The sequence below is a fragment of the Athene noctua genome, chromosome 2 (genome assembly GCF_965140245.1).
Source record: "Athene noctua chromosome 2, bAthNoc1.hap1.1, whole genome shotgun sequence".
NCBI lineage: Eukaryota > Metazoa > Chordata > Aves > Strigiformes > Strigidae > Athene > Athene noctua.
Window position 1 is genome coordinate 82,514,492 of NC_134038.1, and position 25,854 is coordinate 82,540,345.

General features: G+C 39.8%; 2 protein-coding genes across 3 annotated transcripts in view; both read right to left on the bottom strand.

The window, feature by feature from the left end:
* Nucleotides 1-447: 447 nt before the first annotated feature.
* ZNF622 (zinc finger protein 622) lies at nucleotides 448-9,611 on the bottom strand. Its single transcript, XM_074897851.1, has 7 exons — nucleotides 9,514-9,611; nucleotides 6,705-7,313; nucleotides 4,221-4,472; nucleotides 3,314-3,476; nucleotides 2,410-2,522; nucleotides 1,391-1,534; nucleotides 448-787 (listed from the first exon to the last, which is right to left on the bottom strand). Exons 2-7 carry the CDS (start codon nucleotides 7,309-7,311, stop codon nucleotides 660-662), a joined length of 1,407 nt encoding a protein of 468 aa, XP_074753952.1. The 5' UTR covers nucleotides 7,312-7,313; nucleotides 9,514-9,611; the 3' UTR covers nucleotides 448-659.
* Nucleotides 9,612-10,013: 402 nt separating this feature from the next.
* Nucleotides 10,014-25,854, bottom strand: part of RETREG1 (reticulophagy regulator 1) — a 68,262-nt gene continuing 52,421 nt past the window's right edge. For both annotated transcript variants that reach the window (XM_074899538.1, XM_074899539.1), the window contains 6 exons: nucleotides 23,930-24,056; nucleotides 22,050-22,134; nucleotides 20,460-20,597; nucleotides 18,555-18,619; nucleotides 17,287-17,413; nucleotides 10,014-14,306 (listed from right to left, as the gene is read on the bottom strand). In XM_074899538.1, the coding sequence (XP_074755639.1) occupies nucleotides 13,795-14,306; nucleotides 17,287-17,413; nucleotides 18,555-18,619; nucleotides 20,460-20,597; nucleotides 22,050-22,134; nucleotides 23,930-24,056 (1,054 nt within the window). In that variant the 3' untranslated portion in view covers nucleotides 10,014-13,794. The remainder of the gene's footprint in view (nucleotides 14,307-17,286; nucleotides 17,414-18,554; nucleotides 18,620-20,459; nucleotides 20,598-22,049; nucleotides 22,135-23,929; nucleotides 24,057-25,854) is intronic.

Here is a 25,854-nt window from a genome sequence, read left to right on the forward strand (position 1 = left end):
TTTACGTAATGAAAATTCATTACATTCAACATAAAACAACTACACTGTAAATTAATAATCTATCCCTGAGCTGAGCTGGAGCATTAAGTACGTACAGCCAACTTCTGAGGAGAATATTAATCCTGGAGTTACACTATCCATCAGTGCATTTCTTCAAACCATTATCACTCAACCTTTCCAGAATCTCTGCTCTCAAATTTTCAACTCAATAGTGCCAGCTAGAAGTCCAACACACTCACCTAACTTATGTCTGGCACCACAAGTAAAAACTTTCAAAGTCATTTTAGGTTCTTAGATCTAGGATCTTCTCTTGGCCTCCACCATTTTGCAGAACTGGAAACTGAAGATAATCGGACAAATGACAATGTCGACTGCCCCACAGAAATGCACTGCACAGAGAGGGGCAGCAAGACTATGCATGCATATCTATGACTACTTTGCCACATATTCCATTTAAGATATTTTATTTTTTAAGTTAGGCCAACAATCATTTCACTGGAAGAGAAGCTCCCTACTATTTTTCTCAAAGGCAGGGAGACACACCAGCATACACATCCCTGTTTGACAGGTACCAAATCAATTTTAATAACAAAATCCTTGACCCAGAAACCATTAAATTTCCCTTCCCAAAACCAGTTGCATGAAGCGATCTTGGGAACTCAGAATCTGACTTGGACCCGGAAATGCATCTGCTTTGTAGCATTGTTACTCATTCCTGTCTTGAGCATCCACTTTGACTTCATCCTCTGCAGGTACTGCATATCACGCTTCTGAGCAAAGACTGCCCCTTCAGAGAGAGAGGAGGAAGAGAAAGAGGGATGAAGGTCTGTAAACTTACTACTTACATGCAGATCAGCTAATCTGTCCATTTACATCAGCAGTTAGCTATATGTTTTCCTTCCCATACTGGCACACATCTTTTCACTTTTTTCTTGGGGAAGGCCTGTTCCCTCTATGAATACCCGTGACTGCAGTTAAGGGAAAAGGTTGTTTTGCATTCCAGTGTGTGATTCTTTTATTTCAAAAGAGGATATAGATTTCATCACAGCTCCCCAACTGGAAAAGTATTCTGTCAAAGAATGGTCTATGTTACATTGTTAAATAGCAAGAGTAATGGTTTTGACAGGCAATAACCAACGAATCTTAGGAAATCCCCAATTATCACAAACACACATGCTAATGAACTGAAGGGCTTGCACAGAAGCAGCAATGGATTTTAGACACAACTTCCTAGAACTTAACTCTGCTTGATGTCAGGAACGAAAGGGAACTGAGTAGAAGGCAAACTACTGCATAAACCCCGACAAATGTGAAACAAACTCGACCTGAATTGTAGAGTGATGACACCCTAGAATGTCCTCCTCTGCATAAACCTCACATTGTCACTTACCTGTCTGACTTGTCCAGCCCAAAGCTCTGTACTGCTGCAACACCCGACCCACTGCTTTCTTATTTTTTGCAACAGTCACCGTTCTTGACAGACCAAACCGTTGCTTGTAGTATCTCATTAAAGAACGATGACCCACTCTTGCACCTGTTCAGAGTAGGGGATATCTTATTATGCACGATGCAATGGAGCAGTATTCAAGCATACTGTGAAAACTGTGGAAAGTCCCTATGCTGAGAAATGCTTTTAAAAGGCCCGGAACTTTAAAAACTTTAGGACTGTTAGGAACTTGATGTAGTTACTGTAAGGGCTGCTGTACTGTACTCTACCTTGAAGAAAAAAACTGAGAGTGCTGCTATTCAGGAGGGACTTCACTCATAATAAACAGGTAGTTATCAGAAAAGAAATTTTAATTAGGGAAATGAGCAGAGAGGCAAAGCTGTTTCAAGTAACCAGGGAAGTAACGCTGACATTCAGGTAATCTTCTGTAACTGCATACTTGGCAGCAGTTTTCAGTATGAAAGGGCTGAGGTCCCCTCAATACAAAAAACACCAAAACAAAAACAACACACACAAAAAAGCGCAAACAACAGTGACAAATGCTATAGAAGACAAGAGTGAAGTTGTTTAAATAATTCATTTTACTGAAGTAGTTACTAAATTAGTTACCAGCTGCCTCTCTGAAAAAAACCCTACACTAGATAACCTCTCCAAGTTGCACTAAAACAAGATATGGAAACTCCTGGAGTATACCACAAGACACATGTTAATGAAGAGGTAGAGTGGGCAAAGGACCCCTCTGCCCCAGTCAACATATACATTAATGCTGAAGAAGCTGAACTACTTGGTAGTGAAAATAATTAATGGAAAGTGAGGACAAAACTCCAAAGAGACTTGGATGTAAAATTACCTTCTCCCTTGCCAAAGGAAAACACTTATAGCAATGACATATGCTGCAGGTAACGGCTGCAGCTATGAGAAATGGCAGAAAAAATACGTTGTAACACAAATCCTATGCCTACCTGAAGGAAGGATCAGCTCCATGGTGTCATCATCATAATCCAACTCTCTCTCTGCAGGGCGCTCCCCAGGCACCTCCACATCTTCTCCATCCTTGTGATCAGGGTAACTGCTCCTGTGGAAGAGTACATATGGAAGAATATATTATACATGGGCAGCAGTCACAGCTATCCAGACCCATTACACAAAAGAACTGCCATGCACAGCTACCGTAAGCCACAAACATTGTCACATTTCACTTGACTTGGTTTGGGAGTTCTTCCCTGCAGCACCCTGCCCTGAACAGAAGCTGAAGACAAGGACCACCTTTCCTCCACCCAGTTCTGTAACTCAGCAGAGTTCTGCTGCTGCCCACTGAACAGTGACTTATGGTGAAAAGACACCACCGTGCAGCCCACCAGCTCTGCCCAGCTACCAAACGAGCGCTCCAAGAAGCTCCACTAAATCTACCTGTCACCATAACTGGAGGTGTTTCTGACCAATATGAACCCAGCTTAGGATAACGTACAGGAAATTCAAGAAGAGGTCTCTGAATCACAGCAGTCCCATTAAACTCCAGCTACTTAAAAAAAAAAAAATCCACAGTATGTATTAAGCCTAGAGTTTGCCTGAAAGGTAATGGAAGAGACAGACCCTTTTATGGGCTTTGCTGGTGCACTGAAATCTAAACCCAGTAACAGCCAACACACAAAACAATTCAAAATATATTTTCATGTAGGACTGGTACTAGCGCTCACAGGAGAGAACCAACCATGTTGTTACGTTTACCTAGAAAAGCAGTGGACCATCTACACAAAATAAGCAGCAGAAACAGGCTAGATTTTAAGAACGAATAATAGTTTCTGATGTAATATTCAGTTGTCCTTTTGTCTGTCCCCATCTGTGCTCTGCTCAAAGTGTCCTCACCTAAAATCATAGAAGTCTGCAAATTCCAGGGCAGCATCTCCATCTGTGAAGATTTTGCAGTGGCTTTTATCATTCATGTGAGCCTGTACTGCTTCTGTAGAGTAGAAGGACTTCCCTTTTTCATTGCACCAGATGCAGATTTTCCCAACACCAACTTTCTCTCCTGCAGAAAACATTGACACTTCTATTGGTCTGACCAGAGCCTCCCTGGTCAATAATGAACACTTCTGTGATGCAGCTGGCTCGGCTTGCAGGCAGAGAGATTGAAGAAGAGCCCTGAGCCCTTCACTGCCAGAAAAGGCCCTGTTGCTATTATCCCTTGACCATATGGCTCCATCAGGGACAAGTCTGGGCATTTAAAGATTTCTTATGACAAGGTACAGATCATTACATACTCTTAATGACAAATTTCATACTTCCCATAGTTTTCTATCTGACCCTCCAAAATTATTTTATTTTCATCATTATTTATAGACTTCAAGGAAGATTCTTTTTTTTTTTTCCTCCCTAGTTTTTAGCTCTCTTACAAGTACTGTAAACTGATGAGGTAAATATTTGCTGACTCATTAGTAGAATAACACAGTTCATACGCACACTTTAGCAATAGAGTTTTGGCCTAAAATTCACATTAGCTGAACAACTTTTTCAGTATTAGAAAACTACGTGAGATCTACAGGGTACATGACCACAGGTTTGCTCAGTGGGGTTCTCTCTCAGTCTCCCCAGAAAGCCTGTGATCCTGTTCATGGTCAAAATACTGAACTGGAGAACACTCAGATTTTACACAGAAAAACCCCAAAATGTTGTAAGTCATATCTAAGTGAAAATAAGTGATAACAGCATATAATTAACCTGGTCAAAAAAAAAAAAAAAAAAAAAAAAAATCAGAGAACATTTATAGGCATACCCAGATACTTGATTAATCCTCTGAGATCCACAAGGTACTCTATGTCTGGAATGAAGAAACTGTGAGCTTTTGTCATATGGGCCACATTTTTCGTGAGTGATCTTGAATGGTGGGGACAGAACAAGCAGTCTGTGACTGGTATGGCCCCCATAGCCAGAGTGCTTTCAGCTTCTGTCTCCTCCTCCTCTTCTCCTGCACTTTCCATCTCTTCTTCAGAGCCGATGTCTTCATCAGAATCCATATCTTCCCAATCTTTTAAAGGAAGTTTAAAACCCCATTTATTTATATGATTACTTCTCTGAAGCAAAACAAGTCGCAGTTAGGTTAGAAAAAGTTATCATAGAAAACACTACACTGTCTATTCTCACAGCTAAGTGCCACAGAGTCACTTCCAGGTGAAAGAACGTACCATTGCCAGTGAAACACACGTCTTTGTAAAATGCCTTTGACAGGCTGAGAGAGTTGAGGTGGTTCAGCCTGAGGAAGAGAAGGCTCTGGGGAGACCTTATAGTGGCCTTCCAGTACTTAAAGGGGGCTACAGGAAAGATGGGGAGGGACTCTTGATCAGGGAGTGTAGTGATAGGACAAGAGTTAACAGTTTTAAACTGAAAGAGGGTAGATTTAGATTAGACAGTAGGAAGAAATCCTTCCCTGTGAGGCTGGTGAGACACTGGAACAGGTTGCCCAGAGCGGCTGTGGCTGCCCCCTCCCTGGCAGTGTTCAAGGCCAGGTTGGACGGGGCTTTGAGCGACCTGATCCAGTGGAAGGTGTCCCTGCCCATGGCAGGAGGGCTGGAACTAGATGATATTTAGGGTCCCTTCCAACCCAAACCATTCTATGATTCTATGCACAGCAAAGCTCGAATCTGCTCATAAAAAAAAGCTGACATATCCAATATTTTTTTCTCCTCCATTTTCTAAACTACTAACATGTTACTGCTGTTTCAAAGCTTTAAATTTAATTCACCACAGCTCAAGAACACATGCAATGGCTCATTAAAAACAAAACAACTCTGTCAGAATCACTCATTTCCAGCGGTGACTCAGCAGTGAGGGAAAACACACTCCTGTTCACACATACATCTTTAACAACAGAGTAGAACAAAGTCAGCTGTCACTGATATACGTTATAGTATATATCAAGATGTACCTACTCTTGCAGAGCTCATTAATGGATAGACAGACCAGCAATCCCATTATAGTGCTGGAGAGGTCCAGAAATCTCTTTTAAAGTTCCGATCTGGGCAGGGGGCATTTATTTCTCAGTACTTTATTCCTATTGGTTCTCTTCTAACTGCCATGTGCAGAGACTGTTTGAGAACAGGGAACACTGTACTTCCCAATATTGTAGGCTGCTAATTAGAGATCTTTGCTGTAGGATATAGTTTAATAATTTTAAAAGCCTGACACTGAATTAACAGGACTTGTAGGAAACACTCCTGGAGAAGTACTTAAAAGGAAAATTAACATTCAGAAACCTACTGAGATTCTAGCATTACAATTTACGACTAACACATTAATACAAAACAGGTGCAAGTTGGCTCCTTCTCTAGACATTAAGATGTGAGTTCAGAGGTATACATTTCTTCTGCTGAACACATTCCCTAAACTGCAAATGAAATTTTACCAGCATAAAACTGCCATAACAGATGTAACAACACAATGGTTTCAGTCATGAAGCTGGCACAGTACAGTTCCACTTCATTCATACCTGTCCCCTTGCTGCAGTTTAATCACCCCATTCAACTGCTCCAATAGATGCATTTGGAGCTGCACTGTCAACTACAGCACCGAAAGCATCCAGGTTAAAAATAACCCTTTTCCGGGAATTCTGAAGCCCTGATCTTTTTAATTGCCCACTTTCCAGGCTGACCTCCAACAAAGAGCTGTATCCACACAAGCTGTGAGGGTGAAGCAGCAGGAACAGGCAGTTGGGATGGCAACTCTTAAACCAATTCTAATGTAGATGCCAATGTGCTGAGGAGCTATGCCACACAGCGTCAGGCTGAGCAGCAAACTTTCTCCTCTGGTCTGGAAAACAAAACTAACCTCACTCCCATCTCCCTTCAAAAGATCAGTAAAATGACTGATGACACAACAGCACATTATCACAACTGGGTTTTTGTTCATCTCTTCTTCAAAAGTAGTTTTACAGTAACTTTTTGTGTCAGTCTTCCTTAAAGGAAGCTTCCCCTGGACTTTTACATGGAAAATTGTGCTCCTATTAGTAATTGTTTATATTCAACCTTAACAGGCCTTAGTATCTTGCACAGCTGGCAGTTCAGATACTAACACAGAGTCCTTGACTGCAAGCATGGGCCAACCTTAACTCCTTTGTTAAGTTGAAAATTTAATCAACAGCAAGACCTTATGTCTTCATACAGAAAATGCTGCACTACTACAGAAACAGGAGGCAGCTTTTACATAACACCAACAACTACATAGCTTACCCCAAGCTCTCTTGCCAGTATGTTTACTGTCTTACCTTCTTCCATATCGTCCTCTTCCTCTGCTTGTTGTTTGGCAAGCTTCTTCGCCTGCTGTTCAAACCACTGTAGCCGTGGAGGCTTTTCTGATCGTTCTCTACTCTGTGATAAACTGGTGCTTCTCGTAGAAACCGGAAAGCTACCTGCATTACTAGGAGGTAAAGGTGTCTTCTTTGGAGATGAAGACGGCTGAGCTCTGATGGCTTGCTGAATAGCTGTGTTCATTTCATCTTTGTCTACGCTCTCTGGGGCCAGCCCCTTTTCCAGGTTCTTCTCATTTAATATTTTCACCTTCTTGCTGACAGCTTGAACAGCTTTCTTCTCCAACTCCAGGTGCTTCTTGGACTTCAAGTGATTCTCATAGGCATTGAAGGTGGAGAATCTCTTGCTGCAAACTGTGCAGTAAGTGGCAGTGATTTTGTTCTGCTCCTCTGCTACTGCTCTCTGGGCTAGGACTCTCTCCTGGAAGTTCTCAGCAGTGACAGGAGGCATGTCAGCAACCTTACGCTTCAGGTTGTACCTGTGCCAGTCAGTTTTGTAATGGGCACGCTGAATGTCAGCATCCTTGAAAGCCACACGGCAAGTGATACAAGTGTAGGTTGCCATTACTAGAAAGCGGGAGAAAAATAATAACCGTGCTAACAAAGGTAAGTAACAGCCACAAAAAACTCCAAACACAACATTGTGACAGCACCCATGTAAGGCAGCATAAAACATGCAGTTCTGGTACAGAATTAAATTTATTAAACACCAGCATTAGCAAACAGCCCGTTCTGTACTAGAAGGTGCAAAGGATGACAAAATAAAAGACTTTGATGTAGATATCAGAGATTACTTGTACCACAGCAGCATCTGAGCATCCCATCTCTGGACCCAGCACCCACTGTGCCTGTCAGGGCTCAGACACAGAGGGAGAGGGTTTCCAGCTCGGGCAGCAATGCTTCGAGAGCTCTGCACTTCTTACTGAAGATCAGAAACTAAAGGTTCTTTTCAAGCTCATGTTCTGCCAACTGTAGGCTTTTGAGGAGACTAGCGATTGCTCCAAAATAAGGGTAAAAAGGGAAAACCCGCTTTCATGCCTGTTTTCTGTTTTCCATAGCTTTACCAAATGGAGGAAAAAAGTTACCACAATTTAAAAAAACCCCAACCCTCTCAGCTCTTTTCAAGCAGCGCATGTACTGTCAACACCGCTTTACCCCGCAGAACTGTTAATCTGGAGATGCAGCCAGTCATGCCTAGATCCAGTGCTTGAAGCCACTGCTACCCCTGGACTTCCTTCACTTCCAACCATCCAGCTGAGCTGCGTTACTGGAGCTGTCACAGGACAACTGGATGGCCGAGACCTGCTGTCCTTTCCAAAGCCATGCATTTCCTTCCTTTTCAGCGCTTAACGAAACAATTTTTTTTATACAAAGTTGATGGAACTTCTTGAATACTCCAAAAGCAAAGAGCAAAAAACCATGTTCTAACTGGACATCGCTCAAGCCACTTTTATCTTTTAACCAATTTAGAAAAACTATAGTTTAATCTGGAAAAAAAAAAAAAAAAAAAAAGAGTGATACAGGAGGAGGGGGTTTGAAAACGGGTAGAGAAACAGCAGTCCCTCCCAGAAGCTACCAACAGGGAGAGACAGCGGTGAAAGACACAAATATGCGAAGAGTGGAAAGGTACTTTATGAAACACTTCCTGGAGGAACTTGGCTTCTAATTTACTGTTTGTGCTATCTGTAATCCTACAGTGACAGAAAATACACTAATAGAAAATAAAGGCCATACTATTTTATTTGAAATACTGTAAGCATCCATTCAGCATAACAGATGCTTTCTCTTTTGGAGGAAAATACATCCTCTGCCCGTCCAGGGATCCCAATTGCTCTCTGAAGCATTTTCCTCCCACCTGAAGAGCTCCCCACCCCTTTCCTAGCCCAAGAAGTTATTTTACTGCCATGAACTAACTGACACAGAATCATATTTGCTGTTAATCACAAACTTCTTGCAGAAACTTCATGGACAGAACAGTTTGAGCCATCCTATTACTGGTAGATATCAACTATACACTAGATTATCCTAGGGGTGATTAAAAAAAACCCCAAAAACCAGATCAGAAAGAGGTATGTAACTGAGAGCATCTAAAACCACAACCCTTCATACCTGAGGATACGAAGGTTGTATCTGAGAATATACTAAGTGGAGAAATAACGTTTACAAATCGAGCCGCACTGAGCGGAAAAAGGATCTGCAGACTCCATGTCGTCAGGCCAGCACTGCCCATTACCCACGTGCCCTTTCACCGACATTTTAACTCACAAAACCAAAGCACAGAACCTTCCCCTGCGTGAGGCTCAGGAAAACAAAACGTGAGGCACTCACAAGCCTTCAGCTCTAGGCACAGCCAAGCCCTTCGACCACTGGGCCTTTATTACTGCTGATTTTAGTTACTTCTATTTGAATTTAAATTGAGCCGGCGTCCATCCGACTGACACGAGACAGAAAGGTCTGACTGACAGGCAGGTGTGTACTACACGGACACCAGAACTGACGTCACAACTTAAATCCGGGGGAAAAAAAAAAAAACCAACAAGAAAAGAATTAAAATAATGCACAGGCTGGGGCGCAGGAGGAAGCCGCGATCCTCCAGGCCGCCGCCAGCCGTGACTCAGACCGGCCTCACCGGGAGCCTCCGCCCTCAGCGAGGGCGACCGACACCCCCAGGCCGCGGGGCCCACCCGCCGGCGGCTCAGGGCCGGGCCTCGCCCCCCCTCCCCGGCGGAGCCGGGTCTCCCCGCCCCGCCCGCCGCGGGACGCGTACCTGCCGCCCGAGAAGCCGCGGGTCCCTCCGCGCCACCACCGACGGAGGCGCCGGCAGCGCCAGGCAGCGCAGACGGAGCCGCTCCCTTCCGGCAAGGAGGGCCCGCCCCGCCCCACCGCCGCTCCCGCCCCCTGCCGGCGCGGAGGCCCCGCGGCGCCGGGCGGCCCGAGGGAGGCCGCGCCACCCCCACGCCCCGGGCCGGGCCTGCGCCGCCGGGGGCACCCGGGAGCCGGGGCCTCTCGCCTGCCCCCGCCCTCTGTGCCCCCGCCGCCCGCCCCTCCTTCGCGCCGGACAGCCCCGGGTCCGCTCCTGAAGAATAATTTAACGTGGTCGGGTGTGCGGCCGAGAGCCAACATCAGCGTTTATTGGGTGCGAGCCCACGTCGGGCCGCGAACGGGAAGAAACAAGCGAGCGGCAGAAACGCCGCTGAGGGGCTTTTTTGTTGTTGCCGTGTTGGGGTTTTTTTCCTATTTTGGGAACGAACATGCAATTAGATATGATGAAAGATAAAAACTAACACATATTTATTAAATGGTTTTACAAACAATCAATATAATAATTCCATGTTTACAAAATAGTAATCAGGCTAGGTAAAGTGCTGCAAAATATTTTTAAATAAAGACATTTTGTAATTTTCCAGTTTCTGGTTACCCGGATAGGTGGTGTCTACAGACCGTTATGCTGTTTGTGTGCTGAGAACAGACATGGAGACTATAGGGAATTTGTTCAGAAGGTTTAAACAGTCTGGAAAAAAGTGCAAAACGAACAAAAAACAAGTAGAAACGAGTATTTCTTCAGATCCTATTACTTTGGGTTAAAATAATTTCCCCTCCTCTGCATAGATTTTTCTTTTTTTTTCACAAACAAACTGAAGAACGGTAAGCAGGTGTGTAGTACATACACATGAAAATCCCTGTGTGCTGGCAATAGGTGCTGTTACACTGGATTTGACACACATAAGGCCACCAATCAAACAGTGAGCACTCTGTCACTCAGATGTACTAATGCAAGGGGAAATTTTCCAAGTATGAAGGACTGAACTGTATCCCACAGACCCTGTCCTGACACACGTCATTTTTTTCCAGCAGTGATGTGTGGAGAAGCCACTGCAAGGTGAGGGAGGATGAGCGCTTTAACCATGCTACTACAAAAACCCATCATCTTCAGTTTACTACCAGGTAAGAACACACCTGATAATGCAGACCGCACTGAGCCCACAGCAAGATCACGCCCGTGTTACCCCATGCCACTTGCTCACATGTCCACACTCTGATCTATATCCTCTATGCTGCCTGTACTGCCTTTTGACTGGAAATTGCAAGCAAGCAGGCTTCCCATGGAACAAATGCATGTTTCAAAGCTACCTCATACTCGCTTGCCCTCCTTCCTGCCCCTGAATTCAGTTTTGGAAGATGGGAAGGTGACGACAGTGCTTGGTAAGAAAGACACCGTGGACCACTGTGACAGGAATTTTTAGGTAACTGCTACTTTGTGGCTGCTGCTAGAATACAGCAAAAAGGTTTCTCGAGTGATTTCCAACTGAAGGCTGTGTGGAAGGGATTTCACAAAGGAGAGAAACATATTCTTTGTGTTTTGATGTCAAACTGATGGCAGTGGAATGTATCTTGTCTGAGCAAAGTGTTTCTTACGCGCTGCTGTTTGGGAGGGAAGTGGTAATTTCCTGCAGAAAATTAAGCATTTTGCCACTACCTGAGGAAGAATATTAAATGTTACAGAATTACCTCCTTCCCATTACACAGTATTTAGGGGCTTGAATGTAACTGAGTATCACAAGAACAGAAAATTGAAATTCTAAAGACACTCAAATAAGCACTTACTCCCTAAACTATAATGAGTTGCTTGTTCAGGTTTTGCTTTGTTTTTCTTTCTGGAAAACAAAACAAAAAAAATTTAGACTTGTACTGGAGAAAAATTGATCGATTCTTCTATCTTGAAACCAGAAAATGGATCATTTACAAAAAGTCCAAGAAACTCCTCCAACTGCTTTTCCTTCTTGAACTAATCTATTATTCTAGAAGAGTGCCCCTGCTTTACATACCTTTATAGCCACAAGTATTCTTCCTAAAACAACAATAAAGTGCACGCTGTTACAATGCCACCATTGACAGCCAGCTAGTCTGTCCCGTCAATCCGCTCCAGAAAAGCCTGTGAAGAATTGTGCTACCTCCCTCCAGCCTGTCCCTGTCCCGAGCCCATTTCCCCTCCTGGCACCAGTACTCCTGCACAAGGAAGCATACATTTGTTCAGGTGTCTGTCCTACAAAGTTTCATCAGCAACTTGGAAGCTGTACTCTTCTAACTGTGTAGATTGTCCTAAACATGCAGCAAGGAAACAAGGCTTTTAACTCATCTGAGAAATTTAAATGGCCTTTAAATTTACAGATTTCCCAGCAAAAGCTTCTTTTATATTTGTTGTGTTTTGGTTTTTGCTTTTTGTTTTTTTTTTTCAAATGCAAAGGACAGGCTGGGAAAAGCTAAGGAGGAAACTTAGCAACCAATGCTGTGGAACTGATGTGGCCATGTGTTTTTAATAATTTCCAGAAACTTGCTTTTAATGTTCAGATGCTTAATTTCAAATGCTGCATCTTGTGGGATCTATATCCAGCATCCACTTAGTTTGTAATGGATTTGATAATGAAGGCACAGGCTCACTTTTGTACTGGTGAAGGACAGCAAACACAGTCAATATGCATTACTGACGCAAAAGCACAAGCAACGATAAAGCTAGTGTCAAAATTCCTCAGCATCTTTCCTTTCACTACACTCTTTTTGGCCATCTGCCTATTTTTTCACCTCAAAAGGAAAAAAAAAAAAAAAAGTTAACTTTAAACACAGGTTTACCTACACATATATATTAGTGGAAGATTTTTATAATGTGTTGCTGTACTGTCTGAGGGTCCTAGATGACCGTATTCACCTCTTCAAATGCCAGCAAATGGAAAATCACTTGAGTAGTAGTAGCAGCTGACATGGTCCCTCAACTTCACTAAAGGTTTACATCACATTAAAAAAACTAGCTTTACTTCTTCCTATGTCTTTAATTACTATTGCTTGGTATTACAGTTCAATTTTGCCGCAGGTGAACAAAAAAAGCCCTAGAAAAAGTTAAATAAGTTACCTGCTTAAGATCCCATGCCATGGGATGTGTGGAGTTTAAACTGGCAAATAATTTAAACAAGTTCTTGTTTGTTTGTTTCAAATTATATGCCAAGAAGAAGATTCTGAGTGTCTCCTATAGCAAATGACCTCACTGAATACTTTTACTTAAAATATTCAATTCGCAACACAACTTTTGTTGCAAGTAATGGCAGCTGTCCTGGGGAAAAAAAACCAAACCCCACAGTATCTTGAATTAAGGAAGTGGCACCTAAAAAGCCTTTTCTGGTTTGTTTGTTGTTTTTTTTTTTTAACCTCTAACCTCTATTCCAAATAGTAACTACCCTCACCTGAGCCCCAAAAGGTTGCTTGGTTTACATGATATTAACTCTTAAATATAAAAGTATGTTGGCTGACTTTGGGCAATACTGTCAAGGGCCAGACTCTATCGAGGAACACAGCAGGTGGTCAGTCAAATAGCCTGCCACTTTACAACTCTACAAGCCTAGAACAGCAAAAAACTTGGAAATACATCACCATATCCAAAATAGTTCAAAGGGTTAAGTATCAAATCAAGTTCTTTGATAGTGTTGCACACATTTAAACTACAGTTGTGCTGGTTAATGTGTTTCATATACAGTAGATGCACGACATACAATGCTAACTGAGGGGTTTCATACTTTTTGGTGTGAATAAAGGAGGTGAGATTTAGGTAATCTCATTGCAATCCTCTGATAACTCACCCTTGCTGTGTAAATCATTAATTGTAGCACACGGTTGGCAACCAAGCATAAATAAACTGCTGATGTTGGAAATTTGGCTCAGGACCCCAAAATACATGCTTGGCAAAAAGATAAAAAAAACCCTCTCCCCCAGCTCTTTTGAACAACTGACCTCCAACAGTCATCTGCAACCAGTGGATAGATAATTCATTTCCATGCTATTACATTGAGGTGTAACTACCAGAAACATTAAACTATCAGTATCAGCTGATATTTATCCAGTAAATTCACTCTGCATAAGGGAAATTATTACAACACATCTAAAGGGATAGTTAAAGCTTACAGCTCAGAATTTTCCTTTTTTTTTTTTTTTTTTCATTTGATTTTTTTTTTTGAGTGTTTTATGTTTAATTTCTTCTATGTTACCAGCTGCAATTTCTAGGTTAATGACTTCCAAGCAGATTTGAAAGGAAGCCTGAAGATTTTTTCTTTTCCTGGGATTCTGCTTCTTGGCCTTGTGAAAGTCCCAATTCTTTCTCAATCTGCTCAAGCTCTGACTGGTCAAGCAGTTCAAAATCATCAGCTTCCTCTGTGTCTGTCTCCTCACTCAAACTGGGCACCGCATGTGAGGAAGCTTGCTGTGTGGACTGCAACTGGTCTTTGATGGCAGCAGACACCGCAGCTGCGATGACATCCCCAGCAATTCCACTCACTAAATTAAAGGTTTGGTCACTGGTTAAAGGCAAGGAGAGCCCTGCAGTGGATGGTCTCTCTTTACTCTGTCTGGAAGCACGATCCACCTTGAAATATGTTTGTTCTTTTTTTCGTTTTTGCTGGACAGGCATACCAATGCTTGAGTCATCGTCATCATTTGTTCCGGCACCATTTTCTAAAGAAGGAAATTCTGAAAGATCTCTAGCGAAAGCTTCTTCATGATCACTATGTCGGTCAAAATCTATTACAGGGTTAACAGAAGGAAAGAGTGTTAGCCAACACAAAAGGCTTCCCAAAAAAGCAGCCAAATGTAAAAATGCAATTAGTAAGTGTTCCTTTGAATACATTTACTAATCCATAGCCTAATAGTCTTTTCTAGTCTCAGTGCAGAGGAGCTTTGGATGACGTTTAAAATAAAATGATTTTGAGGTTGTAAATACAGTACCACAAATCACCTGGTATCAACCTAACTCAGATATTTGAGGAAAATATCGTTCTAAAATGGTATCTAGCTGTATATGAAACAACCCATGCAAATCTTTAGCGAAATTAGTTCTAAATACACCATCCACATAAAGTCCTAAATTTATAATGTGCCAACACATCTCTAAAACTCTTTTTCTTCACAATATATATAAATTAAAAATATGTCAGCATGTATGAATGTATTTATTACAAGCTTTTAGTACACTTGAGGAATAAAAAGAAAAGAAGGAATGTTTATGTGTTTAAATAAAGATATAAAACCCATGTAAAGCTTTAATTTATAACTCTTTCCTTTCCTGGCCAATGCTTGTATTAAATAGGAAACAGAAAATGGAAACTCTACAGATGACTGAGATAGTTTCATGTTTTCAAGAGAATAAAAAGCAGAATGTAAACAAAATATTAGATTTTAATGGCTGCATTAATGGCACAATATTTGTTATTAGAAATGTGTAAAACATACTGTACAGTACATGGCCTGTGAAAGGGCCTAAATGAGCACCAGGGAATACTTTGATCTAGTATTTGAATAAGAAGGTGAAAAATAATCAGTTTGAACTTACTTTCTATGAAAACAAGCAATAGGAGCATTTTTAAGGGCTAAGGAAATGAATCCTAAAAATCTCTCATACATCATTTTCTCCATTTCCTTTAGGGAAAACAGGCTGGGAAGGTGAAGAAGAAGGGTAGTGCTGTATGCAGAGTGTTGCCTCGAATGCATAGAGCTTTGACAGGAGATGAGCCAGTCCTTGGATGCATCCCGTCTGGTCTTGCACTTGTGTGTATGTCCCACTGGCTGAAATGCTCCGTAAGGAGGAAGAGTGAATGTTGTTTAATTTCACTCAGCAAGGCTGTTAATGCAGTGTGCCACGTTATCCTTACAGCCAAATTGGTGAGAGAACTGGGTAAGTGAACTGTAAGGTGGGTAGAAAATTGGCCAGACTGCCAGAATCAAAGGGCTGTGATCAGTGATACAAGGTCCAACCGGAGGCCAGTTATTAGTGGTGTCTCTCAAAGGTACTGAAGCCAACACTTGTCAGTGTTTTTATTAATGACCTGGATGACAGGATGGAGTGCACTCAGGAAGTTCATGGGCAGAAAGGAAATGCTGTGGGGCAGGCGTATTTGATATTCTGGAGGGCAGGGTGCCCGCAGAGGACCCTCAACAGGCTGGAGGAATGAACAGGCTGAAAAAGAACATCATGAAGTTCAGCAAAAGCAGACATGAAATCCTGCATCTGGGATGGAATAACCTGTGCAGCAGTACAGGCTGGGGGCAACAAGACAGAAAGCAACTTTCAAGAAAAAGACCTGTGGACGCCAAGTCAGTGATATGGCCTTGCAGCAGGGAAAGCCAAGCCACATATTGAGCTATACTAGAAAAAACGAAGTCAGAAAGTCACTGGAAGGGATATTCCCCCTCTATTCAGCATCTGAGAGCACACATTTGGAGTGCTTTGTCCAGTTTTGACCTCTCCAGTACAAGACAGACAATGAAAGACTGGAGTGAGTCCCCTGGAGGACCAGCATGACTATTAGGGGGCTGGAGGAGCTATGAGGAGATGCTGAGAGAATGGCCTTTGTTCAGCCTTAAGAGAAGGCGCCAGAGAGGGGAATCACATAGTTGTCTTTAACTTCCTACTGAGAAGGCAGAGAGAAGATAGGGCCTGAGTCTTCTTAAAGGTGCATGGTGCATTGTGGAAGGATGAGAGTAAATGAACACAAGCTGGAACACGGGAAATTTTAACTCACTATAAGAAAAAACTTCTTCATCATGAGGGTGAGGAAATATTAAAAAAAAAAGGCTGTCTGGGGACGTTGCTGAATTTCTGCCACTGGAGATGCTCAAAATTCAAATGGTCACAGCCCTCAGCAACTTGATAAAGTTGAACATGCTTTGAATAGGAGGCTAGATGAGATGAACAACAGTGGCTCATTCCAATTTAGGATTCTGTGATCCTACAATGCTGTCTATTTACAACTTGAAATACTAACAAAACAATTTAAATTATTAATTTGACCTGTATAATGTCATTAAGTAATATCACCCCACTTGTCATTTACAGTGAACTTTTCCTAGAAGAGGAGAAATGCAAGATGACAAGAGCAACAAATCTACAGATAAGATTACACCAAGCTACTGTTGATCTTAATTCAGGCAAAGTGCTAACTGAAAGCTTGGTCTGTAAAAAGTACGAACTTAAAGATCTGGTCAAGATCAAGACAAGTGCTTGAGAATGTGTTCCTAGTCTTAGTCTTCACATCTAATTTAGGCTCATTGCTGGCTGTCTTCATTAGCATTCTAGTAACAAAACCTAATAATACTTCATTAATGGGCTGTTTAGCAATTCAGAGTATTCACTGTTTCTTTTCAGCTTTTATTTGTATAGCTTACTCACAAAAGCATTGGTACTCACTTAAAAGGTTTACTTGCTTAAAAGGTTTGGCAGAAAAGAGCGCTAAATCTGGTGCTTACCAAACTTACTGTGTCTCTTTTACCCACCACTACTTATTTGTTTAGACACTTACTGATGTACTTTATTATTTTTAAGATGAGGACAGTTCTTATGCAAGATGTATCCAAAATTATATAAAACACTGGAATTAATTTTAAATTCACTGTAGGGGAAAAAAAAAAACAACACAAAAAACTTCTGTCCTCAAATTCTCTAATCATTTTCAGGTAACTTACATGACTGCACTTCATCAATGAAATAGATGAAGCCATTACATACCATCAGATGTGTCTGTCTGTGGAGAATACCCCTCAGATAAGTTAAAGGTCCCATTATCGGTCCAGGATACTTCCGATACATCTGTGTCAGACACTGACAGCTCTTTGGCAACAACTGCAGGACTAACCTACACATAAAAAAGTCCCACACATGGTATTCTTATACTCAGAAAATTCACACTACAGGAAGCCAATGCTTAGATACTGAAAAATAAGCCTCTTGGATGTCATAGGAATATAAATTGCCTCTTATTTAAGCTTTAATTAGAGAAACATTATAGGAGTATATAATACTTAGAAATGAAGCATCCCTCTTTGTAAAACTGAAAGCTGTATTATGCTCGAGAAACACAGCAAATTCCAGTTATTCATTCTGAAAGTAGTATCCTACTGTAATGAAAGCAGACTGAGCCTGCAAATATAAAATACGCATAAATGTAAAGAAATGCATTAACTTGGATCAAAAAAACCAGCCCATTATCTGTAAGACAGTCAAAACTTAGCTAATTAAAAAAAAAAAATTATCCTTTACAAATTTATTCAACAATATTCAATTATGTCAACTACAAATGTTTCCCATGGGATATAATTTTTTTTTCAGAATATAAAAACAACTTCAAAGCAATCGATATCAAAGTCAGGGTCTGTACACTACTGATCAAATACTGCATAAGAATTCCTATATATCTGATTTTTTTTTATATCATCCAGTGTTCTTATTATAATGGCAAATCTTTTGCCATACAGTTATCGAGAATATTAAGAGAGAAATGAGATATTAAGAGTGTTCTCATACATATCTAGAGAGATATAGGTAATACACTGATTTACGCTCTCATTGAAAATGACAAGTGATTTCAAAAGTACCTGACAAATTATGCAGGTTTTCTACAAACGTTTCCCTTTTATATTTTAATTTGATAAAAATTAACTGCAGTTTCATTGCTGCAAATAAAAATAGCTGCCTTTGCTATTAAATTCTAGTTTAATCATTCTATAAGCTAATACAGAAGAAATACATTCTTAGTTTAGTAGGCCAAAGAAACCATTACCTTGAAGGCCAGAAGTCACAAATGCTGTTAAGTTAATTAGTATAAGCCTAAAGATGGAGACTATGAATCGCTTTTAAAGTGTACTGCTTAGTTCAGGAACACAGCCTCCTGGGCAGGTTAAAAGTCTTCCACAGAAGAACAGAGACGGTAGTCTAGATACTCTCCATTATTTATATAGATTTTAAAAGCAAGATAGGGCTGACTGAAAAAAAGTCACCTTAGGACACAGAGCTGATATGTCTAATTCACTGTCATCTTCTGTGGGTTTTGTTTTTGCTGTTTCTGAAAGAGAAAAAAAAAAATTATCCTACTCATGACAATGGATTACAGGTTCAGTGTGTGTTCTCTGTCACACAGCTTGCAGACTACAGTAAATTTTCACCTGTCCACAGAGTGCATCATTTACGTAATATGCTACTAAGGTGAGGGAAACAAAAGTTTACTGAGAGGCTAGATATTTATCAAATATACTGTGCAGCAGCCAAAGTGGGAGAGATAATGTTGCTCTGAAATACATTCCAACAGATTTATTTACCTGTATTGTACTTTCTTCAGAAGTCTCTGTGGCTCACCATAATGTTACCTGCCCTGGCAATATCTATCTATCTATCTATCTATCTATCTATCTATCTATCTATCTATCTTTTAAATTACACTGCTAGTACAATGCACAGTTGTAACACATTGTTTGAACAGGCAGCATAGTTATCCCAGCATATTACTTTTACATGAGAGCATGCAATTTTCTGGATAATTGCATGTAATCTTCATTCACAAAACCCTTGTTCTTTGCACCTAGCTACCCTGCATTCATATTTATATGCAAATATGCATCCAAACCATCCTCTAAAGTTTGTTAGAATGTTGCTCCTTACAGATGAACAGAGACACAGATTTTGTCTACTCTGTCTGAGAATAGCCTCATGAATATTTTAAACAAATATAAGCTGAAAACCAGCCATATTATCCTTGGTTGCCTATTTTTGCAACTTGATATTTCCTCTCTTTGCCAGTACAAGGGTTTTTGAAGCCATGTGGTGAACCCAAGTGACGAAGCAAGGTAGGGAACTAATTGTCTTAAATTAAATTGGCAGCTGAGAGGCAGAAAGAACAACTCTAACCTGAACCATTTTCCTAGTGCTGGTTTATGAAATCTATGAAACAATTGTCTGATCTCTCTCTCTGCCATTTTCACTTAAAAGTAGAACAAGATAGAATAAGACATGAAAGAAAATTTTCAATGCATTATTCTGTATTTCCAGTAACTACTGCATTATATGTAAGAAAAGGGGAAAAGGCAGATGGTTCCTCACATTGTGTCTAGGAACAGCACACTGTATGATGGTTACAAGAAATGAATGTTTTAAAGCAGATAAGAAATCTACTGATGTAACACTAACTAGAAAGGGTATGCTACCTGCAAGTAATGTGACTACACTACAAAGGTTTAATTATCAAAACTGTAGCATACACAAAAAGCAAGCTAAAGATAACATTGTTCATATAAATATTTTTCTTGAAATAACTTTATTACTGACAATCTAAAAGTTTTCAGTGTTATAAAGATTTCAGGTGAGATAGGTGAGATTTTGTTTTAAACGGATTTCTTCCCTTTCTAACTAAAAACTTCAATTAATTTGTATCTCCTTCCTACTGCAGTTCCTAATGCTTAACAAATTCTTGTTGCTGTTGGGAGTGAAAACAAGGCAGATTTAGATACTGCAGTAGAGTTTACTTTCTTATTGAAAATTCTGTTATGTACTTACTTTCTGTTCTTGAGCTAGTCTCTCTCCTGGATAAGTCTGCCTTGTCTAAACAGAGACAAGCATTGCATACTTACATGAGAAAATTTTTCTGAAAACCTATAACCAGTACATCTCATCAAGTATGAAGAGAACCATCAGTCTTGCCTCGTTTCCTTCCATTAAATAATTATTTTTTACTATACCCAGGCATCTGACATACATCATCACTCCTTACAAAGCTAAGAACGGTAGCCATGTTCAAAGCAAGAAATACCTTTAAAGTTGGCTTCACGGGACAAACCAAACTGTTTGCACAGTGAATAAAATTTTCTCTGCATACAGAAATACATTACTTGGGACTGTACTTAATTACTCACCAGATCTCTCTTTTTTCTTCTGGTTGATATATTCCACTATTCCAAAATCTAGTTTCATCAGAACACTCTTAATTTTGTTGCACACTTTCTGTCCAAATTCATTGCACTTAAGGAAGGGACATAAAAAGGCACACAATACTGTGATAAAAATGAAGACAGAAAGAAAAATTGTATTGAAATATTACTTTATAAGAAGTTACTCAATAACATTTAAATAATGTATTTGCATAAGGTAACTACTAATTTTACATAATACAATTAATTTTACATAAAAACACCCTGTGAAATGCCCATGTCAGACAAACTGTTAATGTCAAATACAGTTTCTAGGAGCCATTCCTACTCGTCACAGAAAATACCATTGTATTCATATCAACTGACATCATTTTTACTTCCAGTAAGGCATAATTTATGATCACTGTAACATCTATCATTACCTTGATTTAGTCCAATTTGATATCTCTACCTGACATGACTATGCAACATTGTGCCAGAATCAACATACTGAAAAAACCTGTAAGCTGACTTGCATATGATAAAAACCAGCTGTAAGAACCTACAAATGTACAAATATATGTGTATATATATCATAGAATCATAGAAGGGTTTGGGTTGGAAGGCACCTTAAAGACCATCTAGTTCCAGTCCCCCTGCCATGGGCAGGGACACCTTCCACTGGATCAGGTTGCTCAAAGCCCCGTCCAACCTGGCCTTGAACACTTCCAGCCACCACTTCTCTGGGGAACCTGTTCCAGTGTCTCACTACCCTCATTGTAAGAAACTTCTTCCTTAGATCTAATCTAAGTCCACCCTCTTTCAGTTTAAAACCATTACCCCTCCTCCTATCACTACACTCGCTGATCAAGAGTCCCTCCCCATCTTTCCTGTAGGTCCCTTTAAGTACTGGAAGGCCACTATAAGGTCTCCCCAGAGCCTTCTCTTCTCCAGGCTGAACAACCCCAACTCTCTCAGCCTGTCCTCATAAGGGAGGTGCTCCAGCCCCCCTGGACATCTTTGTGGCCTCCTCTGGACTCAGTTGAGCAGGTCTGTGTCCTTCTTATGTTGGGGGCCCCAGAGCTGGACACAGTTAATCCAGTTGGGGTCTTACAAGAGTGGAATAGAGGGGGATAATCACCTCCCTCGACCTGTTGGCCACACTTCTCTTGACGTAGCTAGCCCAGGATACAGTTGGCTTTCATGGCTACAAGCACACAACATTGCTGGCTCATGTCCAGCTTTCCATCCACCAGTACCCCCAAATCCTTCTTGTCAGGGCCGCTCTCAATCCCTTCATCCCCCAGCCTGTATTGATACCAGTGGTTGCCCTGACCCATGTGCAGGACCTTGCACCTGGCCTTGTTGAACCTCATGAGGTTCACATGGGCCCACTTCTTGAGCTTCTCCAGGTTCCTCTGGATGGCATCCTGTCCCTCAGGCCTATCAACTGCACCACTTAGCTTGGTGTCATCTGCAAAATTGCATGTGTGTGTAAATAGAAATAAATAAATAAATAAATGAATACTCCATATATAGAGACCAAATGAACAAACCACATACATACATCATGATTGAAAAAGAGGCTATACTTACACAGGACATAGGAGAGGACAACTCCAGGAATGTAACTTCCCAAGACAGTGAAAAATGTACATATGCTGCAGACTAGTAGGCAAAACTGGCAAAAATAAAATTTGCCATTAACACTTCTACTGTAAAATATTAGACCATTTTGCAAAAGAAAAATGTTGCATGCTAAATGAAATCTAGAATGCAGTGGAAAACTGAAGGTTTTTTTTTAAAATTAGGAAATACTTCAACACTTCTGGTGCAAATAAGCATCAAAGTCCATTTTGGCTAATTAGGATGTTTCCCTTCTGTTAGAAAAATATGCTATTTTGATTCATTCATCAGTTTAACAAACTCATTGTTATCACTAACATTACTAATTATTACTTCACTTTCATTACATAGAAAAAGCTAAACAGTTAACATACAGGAAAAAACCCAAATCACTAATTGAAATATTACAATGCATACTTGTTGCATGCTTACAAAAGCAAAAAGTCCTTCCTGTAAATACAGTTCTCTCCCCTGTTGTGTTGCTCTGTGAAACTGTTTTCTGCCATGTGCTGGCAAACATTCTCTTGATGCTTGTTGGCTACTTTAGCATCCCCATTCACAAAACCGATGAATTTTCAGTATAGAACTTGAGATTCAGACTCTGCTGTGACTGAGACATATAGTGCATCTTTCACAACTGCACAATGCCGAGTAGAGAACTGATCTGTTGAGAGTTTACAGAAAGAATCTATTTGCTTTTGGAGTTGAATTGCAATAAAATGGTTAATTCAAAGAAATTTTGCCCACAGCATCAGTGCCTAATTTGCTTGTAATTATAGCAGTCAAATATGATAATGACATGGTTTAAAGAAGGTCGTGAAAAAAAAAAAAAAGGAAAACATGCTGTCTAAATCAACTTTTCTGAATTGGTACTAAACATATCTTAACATACAGTTACTGTGTCATGTACATGACAAAATTATGGGGTTGTGTATACTGATACCACATTTCCTTACCTCAATATACACCTAGCTCTTTTAAATATAACTTTATTATCCTAAACATATAACTTATTTTTGTATCATTTATTCATCTTTGAAATTTTTTCATCCTGTTGCTTGTCTGTATTTTCAGTCTAAATAATATTTGAGTGTGGTACTAGATAATTCCTATTTGCTAATTCTGAAGGGCCTGTTTTCAGGAAAGATTTTGTGGCCAAGTTAATTGAGATCAAAAGAGGAGAAAAAGCCTCCTAATCTCCTTTTAAATTGATTTAGCAATACAAATATAAAAATAAAATTACTATTGCCATGATATACTTCTACATTATTTATATTTTTCTTTGTAAAAGAAAGCTGCTTCACTTTTCACTAGAACTACATAATGATATTCTTCCTATTTGGAAAGAAGAAACCTTCGCTTGCTTGCCTCTTCATGAACTGGGTTCTCCAGCTCAGTCTTTCCAGTAAAAAACCCAAAACCATCAACTATATCTGTATAGAAGAAAAATTATCACAATAAAATATGAGGAATTCTCTTCTATCATGTAATACTTGTGCAGCTATTTCTGAAAACTAGTTATTTGGGGAAAAAATAAAAAGGTGTATGTTTAGGAACTGTATACTTTTTCTGCTTTTTCAAGTTTTTATTAAATTGTGATGTTTTAAATTTCCTTTCCATGGAATGACTGGTGAGGTTCCAGCAGCTGTAAGGGGAGGGACTGTATAAACTTTAATGTGAGCAACTTTGCTCACTGACAACCTACCTGTGTTCTCCACATCAAAAAGTTACCAAAAACTCATGACTGAGTGTATCATAATGTGTATTTTATTTTTCTTTTTTTTGCTTGCTTGTTTTTAAAATCTATGTCACCTTTTTATTAAACAGTATCAAAGAGTTGGACTGCTTACCTTGCCAGGGTTTTGTTCCTTGAAGTGGGACATTTCTTGAAGAAATACAAATAAATTCATCAGTGTTTCTGAAATGCACTGATTTATTCTGGGTCTGTAGTCTTGCCTGGAATTGATGATTTTCCAGCTGAGTAAAACAAACAAAAATACCCAACAACTTTGGTTATAGCTCATTTGAAAATGGAAACTGTTTGAAAACATCATGTTGTAAAGCTATAGCCTTCAGTGACCCAATGGCTGCTGCTATGCTTGTTTCAATAGATTTTATATTTAGCTGATTTGATCTTTTTTAATTTAAAAAAAATCTGCTCAGTAGTATCAATTCTCAGTCCATACAAGCAATTACAGAAGAAATTACTGTTTATTAATTCTGGCCATATGAAAACACCGAGTTCAAGGCACAGTTGTCATCTAAATTAAGCACCTGAAGCCCAAACTTGTTTCTTAATACTATTTTTTCTTAAAAAATATACCACAGTACTTTTCATTGCCACAGGATGTCCATAAATATTAATATATTTAATTTCATGCATATAATCCTTGTGCTGTTTGTTTTCGATTTTTTGTCTTGTCCTGCAAACTATGATGATTCCTATGAGAGTGTTATCCAACTTAGAAAAAAAGAAATTGCTCTTGAAGTCTTGATTTAATTTCCTTACTGATTTTTTTTTGATTACATTGAAATGACTGTTTCTAAAGCTTCGCTTCTGACTGTTCAGTTCTTTTAATAAAATTTAAAAAAATGTACTGAGGAATTTGCTGAAAAACATGAGAAGGCATATGTATCTACTTTGGGGCTGATCAATTTAGACAATATCCAGTTTCAATGATCACATTGTATACTTTTTGCAGTAGACAAAACATCTACAACAGAGACATTTTATGAAACAACAAATGAAAGGAAAAACATGCAAGGGACAGTCAATATCAAACCAAACTGGTACAAAGAACGGATGTACCACCATGCAAATACAGAGAATCCGAAGTAAATTTTGTACCAACTTTACAAAGTTATCTTCCACATAATTCACTGCTCAGTACACACATTTTTGATCACAGTGAATGCAAGTAAAGCCATAAACAATCCCACAGTCATTTTTCTCAGATACATAATCCATTAAATATCCATTTCATCACTGCATTCATAGTAAACCCTTTATCACAGGTGGATCAAATTACAGCATAAATAAAAAACTACATTATGAAAAAAAGGAGTGTACAAGGGTCAGAGTGCAGCAATAAGGACATACACAGAGGCCGTCAGATTCAACTGCCAACTCGTATTTCCAAATAATTACTCTGCTATTTAGCTACTAAAATACCACAAGGCCTTGTTAACAGTTCTTCTTGTTATTCAGAATGCAAACACCCTCCAATAGTTCCCTGGGACAATTTAAATTTTAGCAAGCATCAGTAAGTGACTGATGAGATTTTTGCTGTTCGAACTTTATGTATGGACTTGGTGTTCAAAAGTAACATTTAAACATTTGTTTTAATATTAGGAGCAACAAGATGTAAAATTTTGGGGCTTTGGTAGCAAACATAAGACTAAAACCCCATAAATTTATCTAGCATCACTTGTAAAAACACCTGTAGTGATTAAAAGCTTCCACGCTGTTCAACGACATATTGTAAAAATTAAAAGCCATCATGAGCATTCAGACTTTTCTCAGCTGAAAGCTGGTTAACAGGTTGCTTTTGTCTACCTTCCCTACTGAGGACACATGCATAATCTGCCTTTGCTGTGCTATATTTTATTAGCTATGATTAGTTGATTCTTACTAATAAGGCACCATTATGTTTTAGGTCTCTCATTTCTTGGTACAAGGAAAGCCATGAAGATTTTAAAGTTTTTGAATATATGTTTGCATTTTTGTGAGCCGCTGGCATTATCGATGCACATGTACAACAGCCCTGATATCCAC

Coding starts and splice junctions, on each gene's coding strand:
- ZNF622 (XM_074897851.1), bottom strand. CDS start 7,311: ATGGCAACCTACACTTGTATCACTTGCCGTGTGGCTTTCAAGGATGCT. Junction 4,473..6,704: donor AGAGGACGATATGGAAGAAG/GTAAGACAGTAA, acceptor TTCCTTTAAAAG/ATTGGGAAGATATGGATTCT. Junction 3,477..4,220: donor AGGATTAATCAAGTATCTGG/GTATGCCTATAA, acceptor TGTTTTCTGCAG/GAGAGAAAGTTGGTGTTGGG.